This window comes from Panthera leo, chromosome C1, assembly GCF_018350215.1.
Source record: "Panthera leo isolate Ple1 chromosome C1, P.leo_Ple1_pat1.1, whole genome shotgun sequence".
Classification (NCBI taxonomy): Eukaryota; Metazoa; Chordata; class Mammalia; order Carnivora; family Felidae; genus Panthera; species Panthera leo.
In genome coordinates this window covers 134,196,329-134,216,588 of record NC_056686.1, presented here as the reverse complement: position 1 = coordinate 134,216,588, position 20,260 = coordinate 134,196,329, and the positions used below count along the sequence as shown (strand labels likewise).

General features: G+C 37.9%; 1 protein-coding gene across 6 annotated transcripts in view; it reads left to right on the top strand.

The window, feature by feature from the left end:
* Positions 1–20,260, top strand: part of GTDC1 (glycosyltransferase like domain containing 1) — a 390,883-nt gene that overhangs the window by 272,529 nt on the left and 98,094 nt on the right. For 3 of the 6 annotated variants that reach the window (XM_042948684.1, XM_042948683.1, XM_042948686.1), the window contains one exon: positions 12,502–12,603. The exons of the other annotated variants lie outside the window; for them this stretch is intronic. In XM_042948684.1, the coding sequence (XP_042804618.1) occupies positions 12,502–12,603 (102 nt within the window). The remainder of the gene's footprint in view (positions 1–12,501; positions 12,604–20,260) is intronic. 6 annotated transcript variants of the gene reach the window in all.

Here is a 20,260-nt window from a genome sequence, read left to right as displayed (position 1 = left end):
GGCGGGGAAGGAACAGCAGAATGCATACCTCCAAGTCTCCTGTCTGTTTCCCCAGTTGGCTGAAACCAACCAGAACCAGAGAGCAGGGGAGGCCTTCAACGCAGCCCCTGTGGTTCAGCTTGCTGGGGCACAGAGCAGGGTCGAGACAGGTAGGGAGTGAATCTAGAGGGCCACCCAGAAGATGATCCAGTGCACTTCAGGTTTTCCAAACGTTTTTCCTAATAAGGCTCTCTTTTGGTTTGTTTGTATGTTTGTTTTCTTTTGTTCTGACACCTAGGGACTGTCTCCAGGGATTTTAGTTATTCTGTGCAGCACAATTTAGTATATGGATCTAAGCAGTGGTCATAAAATGGGAGCCACTGGGCTTGCCTAGCGAAGCAATTTTGCTTTTTAAAAATTAAACCCGCGTATCTTTGCGTGGGATATAAGCCCCTCAACTTTGGCATCAACCCACCACTTTTCGTTATGTTCATGCATTAGGTCAGCACATTTATGTTATCTCCAGGACCTAAAGGCATTTGAGTTGTTGGCCGTTGCTTTGGATTCTGCCCCCCTCCCTTCTTCTCTAATTCCTCATCAAAATGTATCTGTTCTGGGCTCCATTTTCAATGGACTCAGTTTTCTTGAGAGAATCTAATAAATCTCTGTTATTATGAAAATGATTATTGAAGGCTTAGTGTGTCATTTTCCTTCGGTAACATATTTGAATTTCAAAAGGGACTTTATGGACATCATGCCACAGTCCCCCCCCCCCCCCGCCCCAATTTCAAATGATGTGACTTTTTTCTTTTGCTTCACAAAATACATGGTGTTCTACATGAAAAGTTGGCCCTAATCATTTCTATTCGGCTGTTACTGTGAGTGTCTCCTACCTCTATATTGCTAAATAAAGAGAATATGTGCATTTTGCTGCAGAACAACACATTTTGAATTCTCCTCAAATGCAGGTTCCCGTGGATAACTAGCTGGAGGAGAAGAGAAATGGCAGTCTGAGCTCACAGGTGAAATCCCATTATAGGGGCCTCCATGAGACGGTACATTGTCTTATAATGCTCAGATATTATTCTAGAGAGTAATGTTCTAAATAGTTTAAGATACCATAATAATTCAAAAGAAATGTTCTTTCTGTCCAGATAGAACGTAATCAGTCTGCCTCCTGATGTATAGACCACAGCCCCTGTACTTTAAGAATGTGGGTAACATAGAATGAATGAAATCCCATGCTTTTACCTGTCTCCTTTATCTTTTGCCAGAATCAGTTACACCAGTTGCTTTTATTCTTCCCTAAAGTACCTCTTTTTATTTTTTCTACTTCTTGTTCACTGAGGCTTTGGAATTAGGTTTCTTTCTTCCTTAAGTCAGTGTTTTTGTATTATGCTTCAATGAAGTATCAGGTGCTGATTTTTCCTTTTTTATTTATGCTTGAAGACTGAAAAAGGGACTCTTTTACTGAATTAGTAATGAAAAATTATTTTTATAATAAGGTCAACAAAGCATTATTACTGTAGGTCATTGGCCAGGACTCAGAAACGTTTTAATTATAGTATATTTCTTACAACAATAATGACATTTGGCCTGTGTTAAATTTCCCATTAGCTTCTCCGCCTGATTTTCATTAGGAGTACCCTGAATTCAGGGCTTAGATGTTAATTTTCATGGCACTTGAATGTTTTATTCAGATTTACTAAAGCACACTGATCCTCTTCCTAGAAGAAGTTTTGTTATTAAGGAATGGCCAATTCAAGGAGGTTTTCAAAAGTACAGAAATAGTTTCAGCTCCTCAAGAGCTATCATATATTTTTCTTCATGTTTTTACTTTATTACTCAGCCTTTCGAACATCAGTTACTGATCAATATTTCTTAGATTTTGAGGGGGTTTTATAATAAAAATGAGCTGCTCTGAAATAGTTTAATATTCAAAAACAATATTTGACTAATGTAAATTACATGCTTACTCATTTCACACATCAGAATTCCAAGGAATTTTACCAATGCATGTTTTCTCTTGATACATCAAATTGGTGTTTAAGTAGTACAAGCATTTCACATGGTGTTTTTAAAAATGCAGCAACCATGAGGAAAAATAAGGATCTTTGGTGATAGAAGGTTGCAAATGACAGAAACCCAATCTCAACTAGTTCAATCATATTTTTAAACGGGGGGGGGGTGGTAATTTACTCGATCAGATTTATGAGTTGTATAGGGTTTTCCTGGGGTCATTCAGGGCTAGAGTTATGCCTTTGACCATGTCCTTCAGATTGCCTTGTTCCATGTGTTGCTTACCATGGCCTCTCATTGTTCCAGTCTTACATTCCTGACAGCAAAGTATCTTAGTGAAGAGAGAGATGTTGGCCAATAGCACTGCCTGGCAAAATATCCCCAAAATGCCTCTGATTGGCTAAAACAACATCCCTGAACAGCAGCCTAGGGCTGGATGGGTAATGTTTGGCCTCACATAACCTTTCAGGGTCCCCCTTCTGCACCTTGGGGGAAAGGTTGTAGGAACCAGTCTGGTCAAGGAGTTGGCTATTCCTGCACCACATGGAATGAATTTCTCATAGGAAAGAGAGATTCTGTTATTAAGAGTGAAACCATGAGAAAGTCTACTTCTTTCTAACTCTAGGTTTTATACAGAAATTGAGGATAATAACTGTTTCTACCCATCTAAAAACTCAAAAAAAAGTTACCTATTATTACAATGAAATGTTGCAATTTTTAGATTGTTGCTATGATTCTTAGAGACAAATTAGAGAACGCTCAGTAAAATACAGTTTTTTGCCATATTTATACATAAGAAGGATACTATCAACAGGATGTACCTCTGAAGGTGAAACAGATAATTAAGCATAGAAACAGTATAATAACTGCTAGCATTTAGAGCTTACCCTGTGCAGGTTTCATTTTTAAAAAGAGTCCTGTATATTAACTCTTAGAACTGTAGTCTTTATTAGCCAGGTTCTAGAGTCAGATTGCCTGGGTTTGCACCTCACAGCTTTCAGGTCATGGGACCTAGGGCAACTCTTTAACCTCTTTATGCTTCAGCTTCCTCATCTGCCCAATGAAAGCATTAATAGCAGCTACTCCATACAGTTTACAAGGAGGTGAAGTATATCAGCACCTGGGACATAAGCAGCACTCAATGAATGCTAGCAGGGGAGGAAATTTTGTCATTTATTCTTATCTTCAACATCATCATACATTATGATCTACTAATAGGTTCAACCACATGATTCAGTGGTCACTTATATTGAAGATTTAAGTGTATAGCTTTATGACCAGTGATTTTATTTATAAATATATTTATTTATGTGTTTATATAAATTTATATATATTTATTTCAGGCCATCTAATTAGTGGGGCAATTCAAAGAAAATGCAGAAATCAAAGGAATTCATCGATTCCCAAAGTAGCTTTGCTCAGAAGGGAACCACAGTAGATGTGTAGTCATTCAAATTCTCTTACTTTGATAAAAATCATATTGCCTAAAATATGAATTATAAAAGAAACGCAGAGTTCTTGGCACAAAGTAAATACTTTGTTGTCTTGAACTCCTCAACTATAAAAATGAAAGGATGTGGTTTTAAAATATTTTGACCTTATTTTTCCAGATTACACAAACGTTTAAATTTTAAATATTCATACTGAACAAGGACACTGTATTAAGAACTATAACTTCAAGGTTATCAGAAGAACAACTTGCTAAAACAATATTACTTTACTATATGATGATGTGATTCTCTAAGATTATTTTTCAAGTAATTTACCTAAAGGTATTTCAAACCATTATTAAAATGAAAAAAAAAGTCTTGATACTCATATTTTTAGAAAGAAATAGATTTTATGTTTATAAACATTTTGAAAGCTGTGAAATGGTAATTGTTAATTGTTTCTGTTTACATGCTTGGACATTAACAGTTATTTTGGAGTCAAACTCACAATATTTTTGAAAGCTTAATTTTCAATAATTTTCTTTTCTTAAAAGACAAGTCATACAATTTCTCCATGCAGAGATGTTTGGTTGAGAATGATGTAAAAATTATAGCCTAGCAAAATAGCTCCTGCCTGAAGAGATTACAAATTCTGGTTGTGGGGAAAGCCATGATTATGAGAATATCTAGATCTGATAACAATTTCATCCTTTGATGAAGATCCTTAGATAAAGTCTTATACCTACATAGTCTGTATTTATGCATTACATATATTCACTATACTCAGTTTTTGTTGTTGTTGTTATTGTTTGTTTATTTGGAGTGGAGCTAAGTCCTATAGATCAAAAAGTTTTACGAAATTCTTTTCTACTACTCCTTGGGAACTGATGATGAAATGAGAAATCATAAAATGTAGATACTATTCCAAATAAAGAAATAAAAGGTTTTGGGCACAGAATGGTGAATAAAATTTACATTCTGGTGATGGAGACTAAAAGTAGTTTAAATTAATGTTGGATACTGTTATGAGCTATGAAGTAAAGAAAATAGGGTAATAGGAATAGCATGATGGGCCGACCGGGGGGGGGGGGGGGGGGGGGTGGGGGGAGAGGCGGTGGCGGTGGTGGGGGTGGGGGTGGGGGTGGGTAGTAGCTAGATCAGAAGATGATTTGTGTAGACTTCTCTGCGCAGATAGCAACATTTCCCCTAATAATGAATGACCTGAAAACAACAGGGGGAAGAGCACTCCCAGCAGAAGAAATAACAAATGGACACATTCTAGGAATGGTAATAGGCCCAGGTAAGAAAGGGAGAGGTGTAGGAAACCAGGCTGGTGAGGTAGGCATTGCCTTGTAGTAGTGATGGTTTAGATTCGTTCTAAATTTACCAGGAAGCCATTGGAAAGTTGAGTAAGGGCGAAGCATGATTTGATTAATTGGTAGACTTGAGAGAAGACTGGCAGTAGTCCAGGCCTGAGATCATCGAAATCCAAATCCTTCATTTCTTTCTTTCTCTTCCATAACCATGCCTTCTTTCTTCTGAAAACCCATAGCTCACTCTTCCTTTATTTTAACAGATATTTATGAAGCCAACAGAGTGTGCCAGATGGTGTACTAGATGCTCTGATATAAAGATGAACGATATGTGTGTGTGTGTGTGTGTGTGTGTGTGTGTGTGTGTGTGTGTGTTTCCTATCCTCAGTGGACAATCTGTGTTTGCTTGAGTACAGTTGGAATCAAAGGAGTACCTAAATCTTCTTGGGGAAGAGAGGAATGGCTTGAGCTGGGCCTTGAAGGATGAGTAGAAATTGACTAGATAGACAAAGGGACTTATGAGAAGAGTATTTCAGTCAAAAAAGAGAGAAAGTGAAAAATTGAGACACAAAAGAACTATGACATGTTCACTGACAGACAGATAGTTCTGCAAGGCTATGATATGTGGCTGGAATGAGTGCAGATGAGGCCAGCTGAGCAGTCACAGGCCAGAATGTTTGCTGTGCTAAGGAGCTAGGTTTTATCCTGTAGGATACGAGAGCCAGCAAGCAAGACAATTAACCAAGTGGAAACAATAATCAGCTTTCTTCATTAGATGTCAGAATGTGCTGGAACTGATGATGCTGAATTGGAGAAAACTCTTAGAAGGTTATCATATAGTCGAAATGGGGTGCTAATTGTCTGTACTGGAAGAGATGAAGGGGTAAAGGGTAGAGGAGACCCTGAGGCTGGGTGGCTGTTTATATGGGGATGGCTGAGTGGAAGGGAGACAGAGGTGGAGCCTCCAGTACAGATGGTACCATTGAACAGGATAAAGATGTCAGGAGACAAGAGCAGCACTGTTGGGAATAGATTTGACCTCAAGAGTCAGGACCGGGAAGCAGAAGCACCTCTGGATATATCCAGTTGGAAGCTGGATTCATGTGTTAGACCTCTGGAGAGTGTAGGAGCTAAAGGGAAAGGTTTCTAAACCTGTCACAGTATAAAATAGATGCTACAAATTGGTGTTATTTAGGCCCTGTAGATCTCTGAAATATGTTTTCTTTCTTTTCATTTGAACCAATACTTAAAACTCCGTGGCTTTCACATAATAATCGACACCTAATGATACTGGGCCTGCATTCCAGGACAGCAACAATATGCTGGCTTGAGAAAGAGCTGTACCAGTTGATATTAGAATACATTTTTTTTTTTTTTAACCAGAGTGCCCAACCAATTCACTTCACCTATTTATGTCACCTGCTTGGGCCCTAGAATGAAAGAGGAACAGGTTCAAAGATCAAAGTGCAAGGGAAGACTGGATACTGGAAGAAGAAAAGCCTTGGAAGGAATGGGAGGAAGTATTTCTCCAAAAGTTTTTAAATTTCTTCTTTTACTTTCTGGGTTTTCTCCCTAGACTGCTTTTTATAGCCTTCTCATCGACCTCTGGTAGCCTGCTGTCTCTGAACCGTGCAATCTATTTTGTTCATGTTAGAAAAGCTCTTCCTAAACATTAGGTCTTCCGTATTCACTGTGGCCCATGAATAGTGTTTCCATGTGGGAATTTCTTCCTAGCACTTACTGGGAAATTTATGTTTTTCCAAATACTGAATCCTGAAAAAAAAAATCACTTGAGAAATCTGGAGAAGATACTATAATTCTCCTGCAGTTATTAAAGCTTTAAAAGTCAACATAACACCGTTATTGGTTAGAAGAAACCCACAATGGTCAAACTGAAATTGCAGGAAACAGTGACACGTAGGGTTGGTTGAAAGTGAGATTGCCATTTCTAGGCACTGGGACTGGGCCATGTGGGCCACAAGCAGTCAGGATCATCAGCATCTTCTGAGAATGTATTTAATGTTTGGTCTCCATAGGAGACCGCAAGCTCCCTGAGGCCAAGGATTGTATGTCTAATTGTATCTCTAATTTACCTTTGGCCCCTTGCCTTTTACGCGTTTAGGTCTCTCAGGTAGTGTTAGTTGATGAACAACAGGTAGTGTTAATTTAAAATAGGAAGGGCAGCACTTTTTAAGAGAATGAACGGATGGATAAATGGAATTGTCCAAGAAATTTTTCTAATATATTGAAAGTGAGTTTTACAATTTTGTTATTTCTATCAATTTAGTTACCATATAGCCAATTAATTTGCCTTAAGTGACAACATATACACACATGCATTTTATGTTTTTCTAGTCATATAGGAAGATTCAATGTCATGGTCACCTTGGTATTTAAAAACAATTTGTAGGCAATATAGATGCTTTTAGGATCATTATTAGAAATTGACTCTAACTGCCTTTGTTCAGGTGTTACACGAAGGTATAATTTAGGATGTGTCTCCAGATGGAAGTTAAACCATCTTAATATACGAAATTCACCTTGTTAAAAATTTCTTGAGAGAGAGAGGGAGAGAGATTGAGATTATTTTGCCATTGCAAAATGTTTTATTGAAAGACACTGGGATGGTTTGTTAAGTATTTTGAAAAGTCCTTGGATTCTTCGGCACCATTACTTGCTCTGTTTTTAGTAGATTCTCAAAGTCAGGCCTTCCGGGCTCCCTCCAGAAAAATGGCGATTCATTTTGGAGCGTGAACTCATAGGCTTTCCTCTCCTCAGCCTCATGTGATTCGGTCTGTTGAAAGGAAGGAATATGAGCAGACTGGGCCAGCCCTAGAGGAAAAGGAGGAGGATTTAAAGATGACCATTTATTCATTCAACTCCTTTTGAGCACTTACTATGCACCATGCATGTTCTGGGATATAGGGATATAGCAACAAACAAAACAAACTCAAATCTTTACCGTAAGGGGTTTCCATTCTTGTGTGATGGTTGGAGGGAAGAAAGGCAGAAGATAAACAAGAAAATGTATATGAGATAGTGAGGAATGCTATGGAAAAGTATGATGTAGGAGGGGTCAGCAATGCTGAAGTTTAGTAGGAAGGTTTGATTGGCCACCACCCTTCACTGACAAGTCTCAGGATTCATCCGGTTTGTAGACATGTTTTGTTTAGACCACACGGCTGTTCAAGAATACCAAACCTTAGTTAGTTCTCCACATTTAAAAGCCTTGACATTGCACATAAAAGTCCAAATTTCTGGCTTTGCCTGAAAACTCAGAAGATATGGCAGAATTCCAGCATCAGCTAAAGTTGAGTACTGGCTGCTCCCTTTAAACGTGGTGTCATAAAACGTAGTAAAGTATATCTAAGTATAATAATACTTACACAAAATAGCACTTACTATGGGTCAGGAGCTGTCCTGAGGAATTTGACACGTACTGACTAATTTAATCTTTAAAACAAGAAGTGAGTGCTAACATGAGGCACACAACGATGAGGTAACTTGCCCAGGGTCACAAAGCTAGTAAGTGGTGGGGCCGGTAGTTAATCCTGGAAGGTCTGGGTCCCAAATCCAATTCTAGCTATTACATACATGTCTCGTTCCTTGCTGCCACCTGGTGAATTTTCATGCATTTATATTTGATGAGGCTGAGATTCCAGCTGTCTCTAAGGATCCAGGCGTGACTGCCTTAAGATCCAGAATAATCAGGGGCACCTGGGTGGCTCAGTCGGTTAAGCGGCCGACTTCGGCTCAGGTCATGATCTCATGGTCCGTGGGTTCGAGCCCCGCGTCGGGCTCTGTGCTGACAGCTCAGAGCCTGGAGCCTGTTTCAGATTCTGTGTCTCCCTCTCTCTGACCCTCCCCCGTTCATGCTCTGTCTCTCTCTGTCTCAAAAATAAATGTTTAAAAAAAATTTTTTTTTAAATGTCTAGAATAATCATAAATTCATAGATAGACCTTCATAATAGTTCCTTCTCAAAGGGTAGGGGGCAGTAGTGTCATTGATACATGGCAGGGTTGTGCCCACTTGTCTGCCTCCTGCAGATGAATCCATTCCTTTAGGGCTGGCCCTGCCCTTGTGGGCAGTTCCCGTGAATGCCCCTGACCTTCTTGCCTCACCATGTTTCCTGATTTGCTTTACACAATTGCCTTGACTTCCTCACAAATCCTGAGATAAGGATAAAAGGGCCACAAAAGCTATGCATTTTTCTGAGTAAAATATCCAGCACGATGAAAGATGAAAGCTAATAATCGTTTCCTTTTTTCTTTTTTAATTCCTTTTTTTTTGTCCCAGAAATCCATTTGAGTCATAGGTTTTTAGAAAATAAAACTCTAGAGGGTTGTGTCTGTGTGTGTGCATGTGTGTATATGTGCATGTGTGTCCATTTCAGGGAGGTGAATGCTTGTCACCACTTAAGTGGTGATGTTTGACTTCAAAGGACAAAAAGCCATCCATTACCTATATATTAACAGTGATGAAACTTAGCAACAATAAATATTTAGCAATGCATGAATCCTCTTTTACCTCATTTACAGACTGATTGGAAGGTTTTCACAACTCAAGGGACTGAAATTTGGCATCTATTCTGCTAGCCTAAGTTCATTTTTTTTTTTATCTTCTTCCTTTTCAAAAGTTGTTTCTTAGTTACAGAACATCAAACATAAGTTGGGTGTAGTTTTGAGTCTTCAGGGGCCAAGTTTGTTTTTTTTTTAAATTTTAATATCTCTTATTAAACAATAGCCTCCAGAGACAGATATTTATTATAAGACACCATCTCTAAAATTTATATTATTGTCAATGTGTTTGATCAATGGATACCATACTTGTCAACATTTTGAGCTTATGAAGGAATTGGCTTTAAAGGGATCCAAGCAAGGAAGGGTCAGTAGTAAATGGCACTACCAACCCGGGGGTGAGGGCTGGTATCCTTCTCGGGAAGAGGGGGGTGTGTATCTCAGGCAGTAGTTGGGGTACTGGTCGCAGAACAGTTCAGCTCAGTGCTGTGCCCATGGGCAGGAGTCAGGACTAGTTGAGGTCCAAAGGCTATGTCAGCCCCATAGTCCAGGCTAGGTCAGACCTCCAGAGATCATCATCAGCCTTCCAGTAACAAAAGGCAATAACCCTCACGCCCAACTCCTTATTGACCCTAAATCTACACCTCTTTAACATTTCTTAAACAAGACGTGATTTATCTAAGAACATGAATGTTAGCAGGCTTTTGTTCTTGGGGATGCTGCCACTTATTAGCTGTGTGACTTTGGGTTCACCTACTTAACCTCTCCGGGCTTCTGTTGCACAGACTCTTTTGTAATGTGAGGGTAGACTAAACGATTTCTAAGGCACCTGCTGGTTCTAACATTCTGGGAGTCTCTACAAGTCAGTGGGAAAATAGAATTCCCTATATAGTTTTCCTTTCATAAATATATTTATTAGAACATAAGCAAAGAACTTTCTTTGTGCTGAGTCTTCAGATCATGGGGCTTCGTTCTTCATGTCTTCTAAGGACCTTAGCGTGGGCAGGGAGATTTTGTTTTAACATCATTTTTTGGTAGAGTGTCTATAGCCCTGCCTAAAATAGTTTGTTTTCTTCTAATTTCTTGACACAAAAAGGGATAGCCCTAATGTTCCTCCACACGCTGATGGGCCAAAAGCTTTTGGACCCTCTTGGTCTGGCCTTGACTAAATGAAGTCCAGAAGAAGCACCTGTGTTGAACTTACATTCCCATTTTGCTGAACAGAGCTGCCGTGCTAGAAAGAGGAGGCTGTGGTGGAGACGGAAGCCCTGCTCTCAAGTCCTGGCCCCACCATTCTGAACCTCAGCGTCTTCCTTCTGAAAACAAAGGTGGAAACACCAGGGTGCAGTGAGGATCCGTACACTAGGATGTCTCTTTCACATCAAAGATAATGTAATTAAGCTCTCAGAAAAACAGTACATATATGCATATATATCTGAAACAAAATATATGTATATATGTATCTGAAACAAAAGTTTCCTGGAACAGTACACTTGCGAGTAATTCTAATTCGTTTCAGTGTTTTCCTTTCTCTTTATGTTATCTACTTCATTTCTTTTTAAAATGCTGATCATGACCCACTAAATTGATTTGGTCATGAAAACACTGACCTAGCACACACTTGATCATCTTCTTTTTCCTTGGGAATACCAGAGTTCGGACATGAATATGTATGTGTAGTATCATTGCATGACCAGAATCATCTCCCCTATGCTGGGAGCCCATGTGTATTCCTTTAAAATAAGGGAATGAGTACCAGCTTTACAGATATAGAATTAGGAACTATTCTGGCTGGGGGGTCTTACTAGCTGTGTGACTTTGAGTGAACTACTTAACCTTTCTGTATCTCAGTCTCCTCTCATAAAAAACTTGGATAATGATACCTATCTCACTGGATGAGATCAATGTATGCATGGTGTTTAACACAAAGTAAGCATGACTTAACCACTCACTTAAATGGTAGCTGTTATTAGCCATTTTGTCAGTAAGCCTTTGCTCTTCCCTTCAGGATATTCTTTGGACCCACTGAGGTTTGTTTTCTTGACCCCTTTACTAATGTAATCATCTCCTTGCTGGCCTTAGGGTTCTGCCACCAGATCAGTCCATCTTGCATAACAAAACCAGATTAAGTTTCCACAAACACCACTGCATTTCATCACTTCACACTCCCTGTTTCACCCTGTTGTTACTTTCCTATTGCCATGCAGGTCCTGTAAATGCACTTTTAAGCCTGCTATTTCTGACTCCTCTCAGTGACATCAGCATGACTTCGACATTCATTCCTCAGCAAACGCTTTTCCTGAGGGTCCTATGCACTGGCATGGCTCAGCTTCTGAAGAGTCAGCAGTGAGCACAACAGTCTGCCACCCCTTTGGAGTAGTGAGGACACTGGCAAGAAACAAGTACGCATATTCCCTATATAATGTACAACTATAGGTGATTTGGGGTAGTTGTAAGTGATATGAAGAAAAAGAAGGCATGTAAAAGAGAATAAAATGTGAACCTATTTCACCTCCTTAAAACTTCTGCTGCAGCTTAAGTGATCTTACACCAGCACTGGGAGGCAGGCCCTCCCACTCAGATGGGCCTCCACCTTTTCTTTGCCCTTCAGAGTCCTGTTGGTTCTTCACAGCTCAGTTCCAGCCCCTCCTGCTCACCCAACCTCGAAGTCCCCTCTGTTTCCTCCCGCAGCATTTTCTATCCCAACTGCTTTTTATTCTACTTTGTATTATTATGTCTCACCCATTAGATTATGGGTCAAAATAGCACGTTCTTTTGTGCAACTCTCAGAGTCCTATCATGATACCTCGTTCATGGTAGTGATCAGGAAAATGCAGTTGTTGGAAGGGGTATGAGGAAATGGGTGTTTTCATACCTGGTTGTTACAATTATGAGGCAACTTGGCAGTTTCGATCAAAATGTGTAATGTGCATCCTTTATGACCCAATAATCCCATTTATAGTTGTCTTTCCTAAAAACATGCTAGCGTAATTTTAAGATGAATGTAAAAGTATGACTGTAATCTTTTTCATTACTTTTGAAGTAGTATTTTAGAAGCAACCTAAATATCTATTAGTATAGATTATGATATACACATTCAGTGGATTGCTATGTATGCTACTGTTAAAACAGATGAAGTAGGTTCATAATTACAGATCAGAAAGATGTCCACGATCTCATTACATGAAAAACAAACAAACAAACAAACAAAGCTGAATAACAATATGTATACTTTGAAACAGTGAAGACAACATCAACTGTGGTTGGGGCCGCACAACTGCACTGACTGAAAGGAAAATGAACCAGGTTTACCGATACAGCTGTCTACTCAAAAAAAATAAAATGTAAGTCTATTTGGGGGAAGGATTTATAGATTCGTATAAAAGTTAAGGTAAACTGTTAAAACTCAGTTACTATCATTTTAAGAAGAATAAAGGAAAAGTGGATTTTTAAAAAACCAATTTCCCTTTTTGTCTCACAATTCAAGTTGTAGGTTTTGTAAATCTGTCCCCCTTAACTGCCATCATTATTACTAACATTTAATCTGTTGAATCATGCAGACGTCTCCTCTCAACTATTTTAATACTGTCTATACCATTCCCACCAAGGAGAAGCCCAGCCAGTACTTACTTCCATGCAGTAGTGGAGAACTCATTACCTACTAAAGCGGTTGACTTATTTTTGGACAATTCAGATTGTTACAATTCATTTTTCCCTGGAGCCAAAATCTTCCTCCTTATTGCTTCTTTCATTGTTCTTCTGCTTCCTTTTGAGGACACACAGAACATTTTTCTCTTGACAGCCTCTATAAAACTTGAAGGTAGTTGTATTCTGTGTGTTCTCACAATTTTACCTTGCTCTCTCTGTATAGTTGTTTTTTTCAATGTTTTTTTCTTAATTTATTTTTGAGAGAGAGGGAGACAGAGTACAAGCAGGGGAGGGGCAGAGAGAGAGAGATAGATGCAGAATCAGAAACAGGCTCCAGGCTCTGAGCTGTCAGCACAGAGCCGATGTGGGGCTCGAACTCACAAACTGCGAAATCATGATCTGAGCCAAAGTGGGATGCATAACTGGCTGAGCCACCCAGGTGCCCCTATATAGTTAATTTAAAAAGATCTCTTAGCAGTTCTGTTTTGTCAGCAGAAAAACAAAATTATGACAAGGAAATTAATCAGTTTTAATCTTGATTAGGACTTAATTCCCAATTTAGATATTATTATTATTATTATTACTATTATGATTTGGTAAGAAGATATTTAGATCTGTGGCTCTCTGTACATGTTCTGTCTAGTTTGTGGTCTTCCAGAGCAGAGCATTTTGTCTTATAAATCTTTATGTCCTCCTTGCCTCTCACTCTTACATTACCCATAATATGTTTAAATTTATTATGTACCTACCATATCTTTTTAAACAGATGGATTAATTCATTGTATCTACCTATGTATACAATAGATTTCTTTTAATATACTAAATATAATTTTTGGCTCAGGTCTTCCAAATCTAGGAAATGTGGGTCTCTGATTTACCATCAAAAATATTAGGCTGCTAATAGTCAATGTAACTGTATTCTGAATGGGAATGCCACAGTAATTCCTTAGCTATTAAAAAAGAACCTTTTTGACAAGTAATTGATAAGTAGATTTATATAGACTATGTCTTTTAGTCCTAAGAAATGAAGTTTAAAATCTCATAAAGTTTCTATTGAATATCTATGTAAAGTTTTTCAATGACATTATACCCAGTTTGGATTTAACTCGCTGATGGTTAATGTCCTATTAGTAGATGACTTATTATTTTACTTATTATGTATATATTTTTACCAATTATTGGCATATCTTTTTGTGGCCATTACATTTTATTGATAACAGTGAAAATCAAAATAAGCATATTACTTTAAAGAATAATTTCTCAAAGTCATGTATCTGTATCTTCAAATCTTATTCTATGTTTTAGCTGCTTACCACAATATTGACAGGCATCTGATTGTGTGGCCTACTTCTAATTATAGATATAGGCTACTTCACATGGAGCTGGATATTTCTAAGAGACTAAACAAAACGTGTAATGCTGTGAACAAGGAAAACAGCAGCATGTTTTTACTGTAAATTGACTGTTGTCATAAACAATAATTATCAACACAGTGTTGGTATCATGATACTGTCTTGGGCCTCATCATTCAAACTATTTCTCTTTGTATTTCACTGTGATTTTTTAGAGGGGGAAAAACCCAACAACTGTCAATCTAATCATTATATTCAGCCTACATTACCAAGCAAAACATATTTACAGCTAGATCTACACTGTTTTTACAAGTTTATTAAAAACATGTGTTGCCCACTGCCAGAAATAGCTACAGCAAATGCTGACACCAGTAGGCAAACTGTCTCTTCACTTTCTTCTGAAGATTTAGCTACCCCATCACTTTAACTATGAGTTATAAAGTAGATGTTCCTGTGTGAAAATGTGTATCATAGATAAGAACTGTGTGTGTGTATGTGTGTGTGTATGTGTGCGTGTGTGCGCGCGCACGCACACACGTGTGCACGGGTGCACACGGTAGGGGGCAAGTGCCCACACTCAGAGGGCAAAGCGTTGGAGATGGTGGGGATGTAATAATAGAAGGGCTTAGATGAGGGGAACCAGGAGATCATGGCACTCCTTTATACCATTGAACTGGGATCAGAGGCTAACAACTAATGAAATAAAGTTAAATCATGTGGCCTTTGGCTATTTGGCTAATTTTAAAGAAGCATAACATTACCCATGGTATACTTTAAACCTCCATTTATGCTCTGTGTAGAAATTTAATTAATTTTTTAATAATATTAGTTATAATAATTTATTATGTAATTATTGGTTTATTGACCTTCCACACAGCTCCACTGCCCTCAAATAGCCTGTAGACCCCACATGACTCTCTCTCCCTTGTTTGCCACTGCTCCTAACATATAGTAAGAGCTCAACAAATATTTGCTCAATGACTGAATATTTAAAAAAATGGAAGGACCGAGGAAGGCCCATTTTCTATATTTAGCATGTAACCATCCTACATTATTCTTTCCTTTCTCTGAATCCTGTAGTCTATGTATATTAATCACTCAGTTCATCACTTGGCTGCATAACGTATTATGTTACTCCCTAGCTATTTGAGAGATGTACATCTAGCTCCACATTAGTTTATTGACTCTCTAGGGCCTTTGTATTATTTCTTTTCAGCAACTAATCTGATGAGGCATCCACTGGGCATTTAGTACATACTTTGTGTCTTCACTGTGTTAAAATAGATTTCAAACCAATGTGAGAAATAGCGTTCTATCATCTGGTCGGAAACATCAGTCTATTTCATTCTTCAAAGACTCCGTGAACTTCCCGAGAATGAATCCAATGGCACAGAATGATTTGGTATTTTCCTTAATAGTTAAGAGATAACTTTCCACAAGTTGCAATTGCTCTGCATTGTTGAGTGAGTGATAATGAATTGGTTTTCCATCTCTTGGTGGCACAACAGGGTAAGTTCAAGAATGTGAAATATATTTTCAAAATGAAAAGCAAATGTCAATTTCTTTATAATCTCTTTCTAATGATGATAGTAATAATAATAATAGTAATAATGATAATAATAATAAACAACTCTGGAAGGGTGCTACCATAAAATGTTACTAAATAGCTGCGAATACCCAGTTGTACATGCTGCTGTCATAATTAATTTACAAAGCATGTTGAACTGGTCTAACTGCTTGCTTTCCCCTCTGAATATGGATACTCATTCAGGCATTTATAGAGGTGGTACTGTGCAGAAGGAATGTTGGCATGCCTTGTCATTAAAATCCTCAAAGTTTCCCAAGACCTGCAGTTTTCAGTTAAGTAGTTAATTTTTTTTTTCTTTTTGTCTTATTGTTTTCATACCATGCTTTGAATAGAAGGATTAAGTGCCTTATTGTCTCTCTACCAGGAAAGGTAGTTTGGGACAAACAGATGAATGGCTTTACAAATGGAAACCAAAAATCTTAATCTTACTATAAAAGCGTAACAGGAAACCGCTTTAGCATTTGGTTAGCTACTGTAGTATATATACATAAGCCAGATAAATGTAGGTGATCAATGCTGCACACATAGTTTTCTGAACCTTTTCTTGTCCTCATAATTATCTTTAATTTTTATAATGAAACACATATTGAGTATTTGACCAAAAAAAAAAAAAATCAAGCTGGAGATTTATGGGAAGTCATAGAATTGAGATGACAGTGATAGCAGTTGTCAGAAAACTACTCTATTCAGTGAGGAATAGAATCCAATTGGCGTTCTAGAAATCTTCAAATCATATACATTCTAGTCCAAATTAGAGACATTTGTAGGATTCTAAAACCTTTGCATGATGATTTCATCATGACTTTCAGAAAGGTGAGGTCAACATTGACATAAATATTGTGGGTGGCTTATATTTAGAATAAAAAGGGAAGATATTTTCTACAAATTGCATGAGTCCTGCCTTTGCCTTCATTTTGACTATATAGGCACTGTCCTGACTGCCTTTGGTGCTTTCTGGATGAATCTCTTGTCTCAAGTCACTCGTATCAGTCCTGGTTTTTGAACACTTTTTTCCAGATGATCTAGACTTTTGATTTATAATCCCGAGAGAAGTTACCTCTGTGACCTGTGATTAAATCTGCTCATAGAGACAGACAAACAGACAGTGATGCATTTTGGAGTGTTTTCGAAAAGTGTTAAATTCCTCAAAAGAAAATTAATATATGAAAATACTTAGTTCCTCTCTCTATATATCTCCCCCCTCTTACACTCCATGTCTTTCTCTCTCTCTTGCTGTAATTATGGTGGAGGACCCTACAAGTTGACTATTTTCAATAATATTTAATGAGAGTTAACTGAGCAGCCTTCTAAGAAAAACCTTCTCTCTATAGCCTTTTATACTTACTTTTCTGTATTATATGATCTTGTCAGGTTTTAAAAAGAATCAAGATCACTTACCTCAGAGTTGAAGAGTCATTGAAGTTATCTCTAGGTGGCTTTTCTTCTTAAAGTATGGTTTTAAGTTTTACCTACTTTAATTCTACTGCGAGGGTTGAAATAGATTTTTATACAATAGTGGATCATATCTATCTATCCTTCAACTAAAAACAATAATGGAAAACAGTGACAAAAAAATAATAAAAACCAAAACTATCTTTAGTTTGTTACTTTTTACCATTTCTTGTTTGGCTAATATTTTATTATGTCCAAATATGAAACCACCATGTATTGATAAAATTAACAGGCGATTTTGGTCTGATAATGTTGGCATCATTTCTGATTTTTCAACATCAAGTCCATATGTCCTGGATCTTAACTGTTTTGATTTGACAGTGTTAGTTGCCTGTGGAAGTCCATGTGGGGAGCCTGGTCATAAAGATTGGTTATGATTCTCCATGTGTAATACTGAGGACAGCGCCCCACCATTTCTGTGTTCAGGAGATGGTGTCCTCTAGTCATTCCATATGGACTTGTTAAAATGGTTCATACTACCATCAGATTTGGTGATTTCAAAGTTGTGAAATCAGCAGTGACTGTGTATCATAACTGGTTAGAAAATGTGTCTTACATCTGGCTCTCTCTTCAATTTTTGCTGAAAATAACATAATAAAGCCTCAGGAGTATAACAGTCTTCTGTTGTACTTTGCTCTGCTTCTAGCCTTAACCTTTTACCTTTTGCTCCACATCTAAGATTTTCTACACTCTATGGCTAAATTAACCTTTCTAAAACATCGTCCAATACAAGCCTATTACATTAAAATCTTTAGTTTCTACTAGCTTCAAGTGAAAGCCACATTTCTCAGCCTGCCACCATACATTTCTTTCCCTTTTACCCTCTCTGAACTCATGTTCTCCAAGCATATCATCCACGTTTCTTTTTTTTCTTCTTTTTTAAAATGTTTATTATTTATTTTTGAGAGAGATAGACAGAGTGTAAGCAGGGGAGGGTCAGAGAGAGAGGAAGACACAGAATCCGAAGCAGGCTCCAGGCTCTGAGCTGTCAGCACAGAGTCTGATGCGGGGCTCGAACTCGTGAACCATGAGATTAAGACCTGAGCCAAAGTCGGACTCCACCAACCTAGCCACCCAGGAGCCCCCACATTTCTTTTTACCTTTGCATTTTCCTCTACCTTCTTGTCGTACTGTGGTATTGTGGAAAGAGCATAAACTTTGGATGGACTGGCAATGGATTCAAATCTTGAATCTACCACTTAATAGATACATGGTTATAAATTATTTAATCTGAGCCTCAATTTCCTCATTGGTAAAATAAGAGCAAAAGACAAGTGCAGAGAACATTAAATTGAGGGTAATTTGATTTCAAACATGTACAAACACACACACATACACACACGATTCTAGTAGGAGGTATTCAGTTCTATTTTTCCTGATATTCCCTTTTTTTCTTCTCAATTCTTATCTGAGACCAGACCATACTTTCACATTCACCTTCTCTCTTCTCCATGAGGTAACTTCATTCTCTCCTAGTCCCGAGCTAGAACTCCCTCTCAGAATTTCTCTGACATTTGTGGCCAGTCTTAAGCACCAAGCATGGCTTACTCTGTGATTTGTTTATTGTATGATATCAGATATACACCACAGTCTGTCTCCCCTGTGGGCGAATAACGAAGGCATAGGTACCATCTCTTACATACATTCCCGTGTCAAGCCTGTCAGGGTAGGACATTACAAGTGCTAGAAACTTAATGTACCTTCGCTCTTGCTGGTGTGCTGATGATAATGACATTACTGGGAAATCTCAAGCCAGCCACCACATATTTGCACAAAATCAGCTTCATTTCATCTAAGAGTTGTGGACATTTTTGAAGCAAGGGCTATATATGTACCAATATGTATGTCCCAGTTACTTCGCTGTCATATAATCTGATGGCTGGTGCCCAGACTATCCAGTTGTTAAGTACTTTTTAATGTCTCTCCACTGTTTATGGTACATCTTCTAATGCAAAATCTTTATGAATTGCTTTATATGCTTATATTTAGTTCCCCTTGGAAAGAATTCAAAACTGCAACTTTCTTTGATTATCTGGTTTGGAAAAGAAATGTGTGATTTCTGATGAATTGTGTGCTATTTTCTGAGAATTTCTCCACTGACACATCTTTTGAACAGAAAGGATTTGTTGCCCAAGTTCTTACTCATGAGCTTTCAATAGACTTCAGATGTGGAGAAGCATTGCCCTCCTCAAATACGATTTGCAACTGCATTTCATTCACGTTCCTCCCTTTCATGAAATTGAGATGGACGTCTGGGCCAACTATAAAGAAAAAAAAATAGATGTGAATTGCATTTATTCTAATAATATCAGATTGTCCTACAAACTTATGCTTGATGCTGTAAGGCACAATCACATATCTTGGATATTTTTTCTTTTTTAAGTACAATGAAAGTTAAAACATGGTAATATTGACTCTGCCCAACACAAATGTGGTCTATTTCAAAGTGAGGTAGCTATCTGGAAGAGATTTTCAACTTTGGATTATGTTGATGCTAATGGTTAAACCTGCATACCTTGTCTTTGATGTTCTGTCTGGGCTCATGTGAAGTAATGGGATTAAAAATAAAGTGTACACCTTTCTTTTGATCTGAGTACCCACAAGGAAAAAAATTATTTAAAGAGCCTGTCTCCTGCTATAATTTAGCAAATACCACTGCTCTAACAAAACCGATATGATGCCGGGGCCCAGTTTACAGATTTGACAGGTAATGTACACTAAAAGTTTTCATAGCCATTGTTCTTTTTCCTTAAGCAATGTCATTGCAGATAGTGCTGTATGAATGTGGCTTTATACCATCTACAAAAATCAAGGCAAGTTCAATTAATTTTAAGCAATCTCTTAACAAAGTAGACGATTTAGGACTGTTAGTGACAAAGTGACAGCAAAAAGATGCTGGCGCAGGAACTTTACCTTGCTGGGCTAGTTCCAAAAAGAACCTGTTTATTGCATATTTTCTAA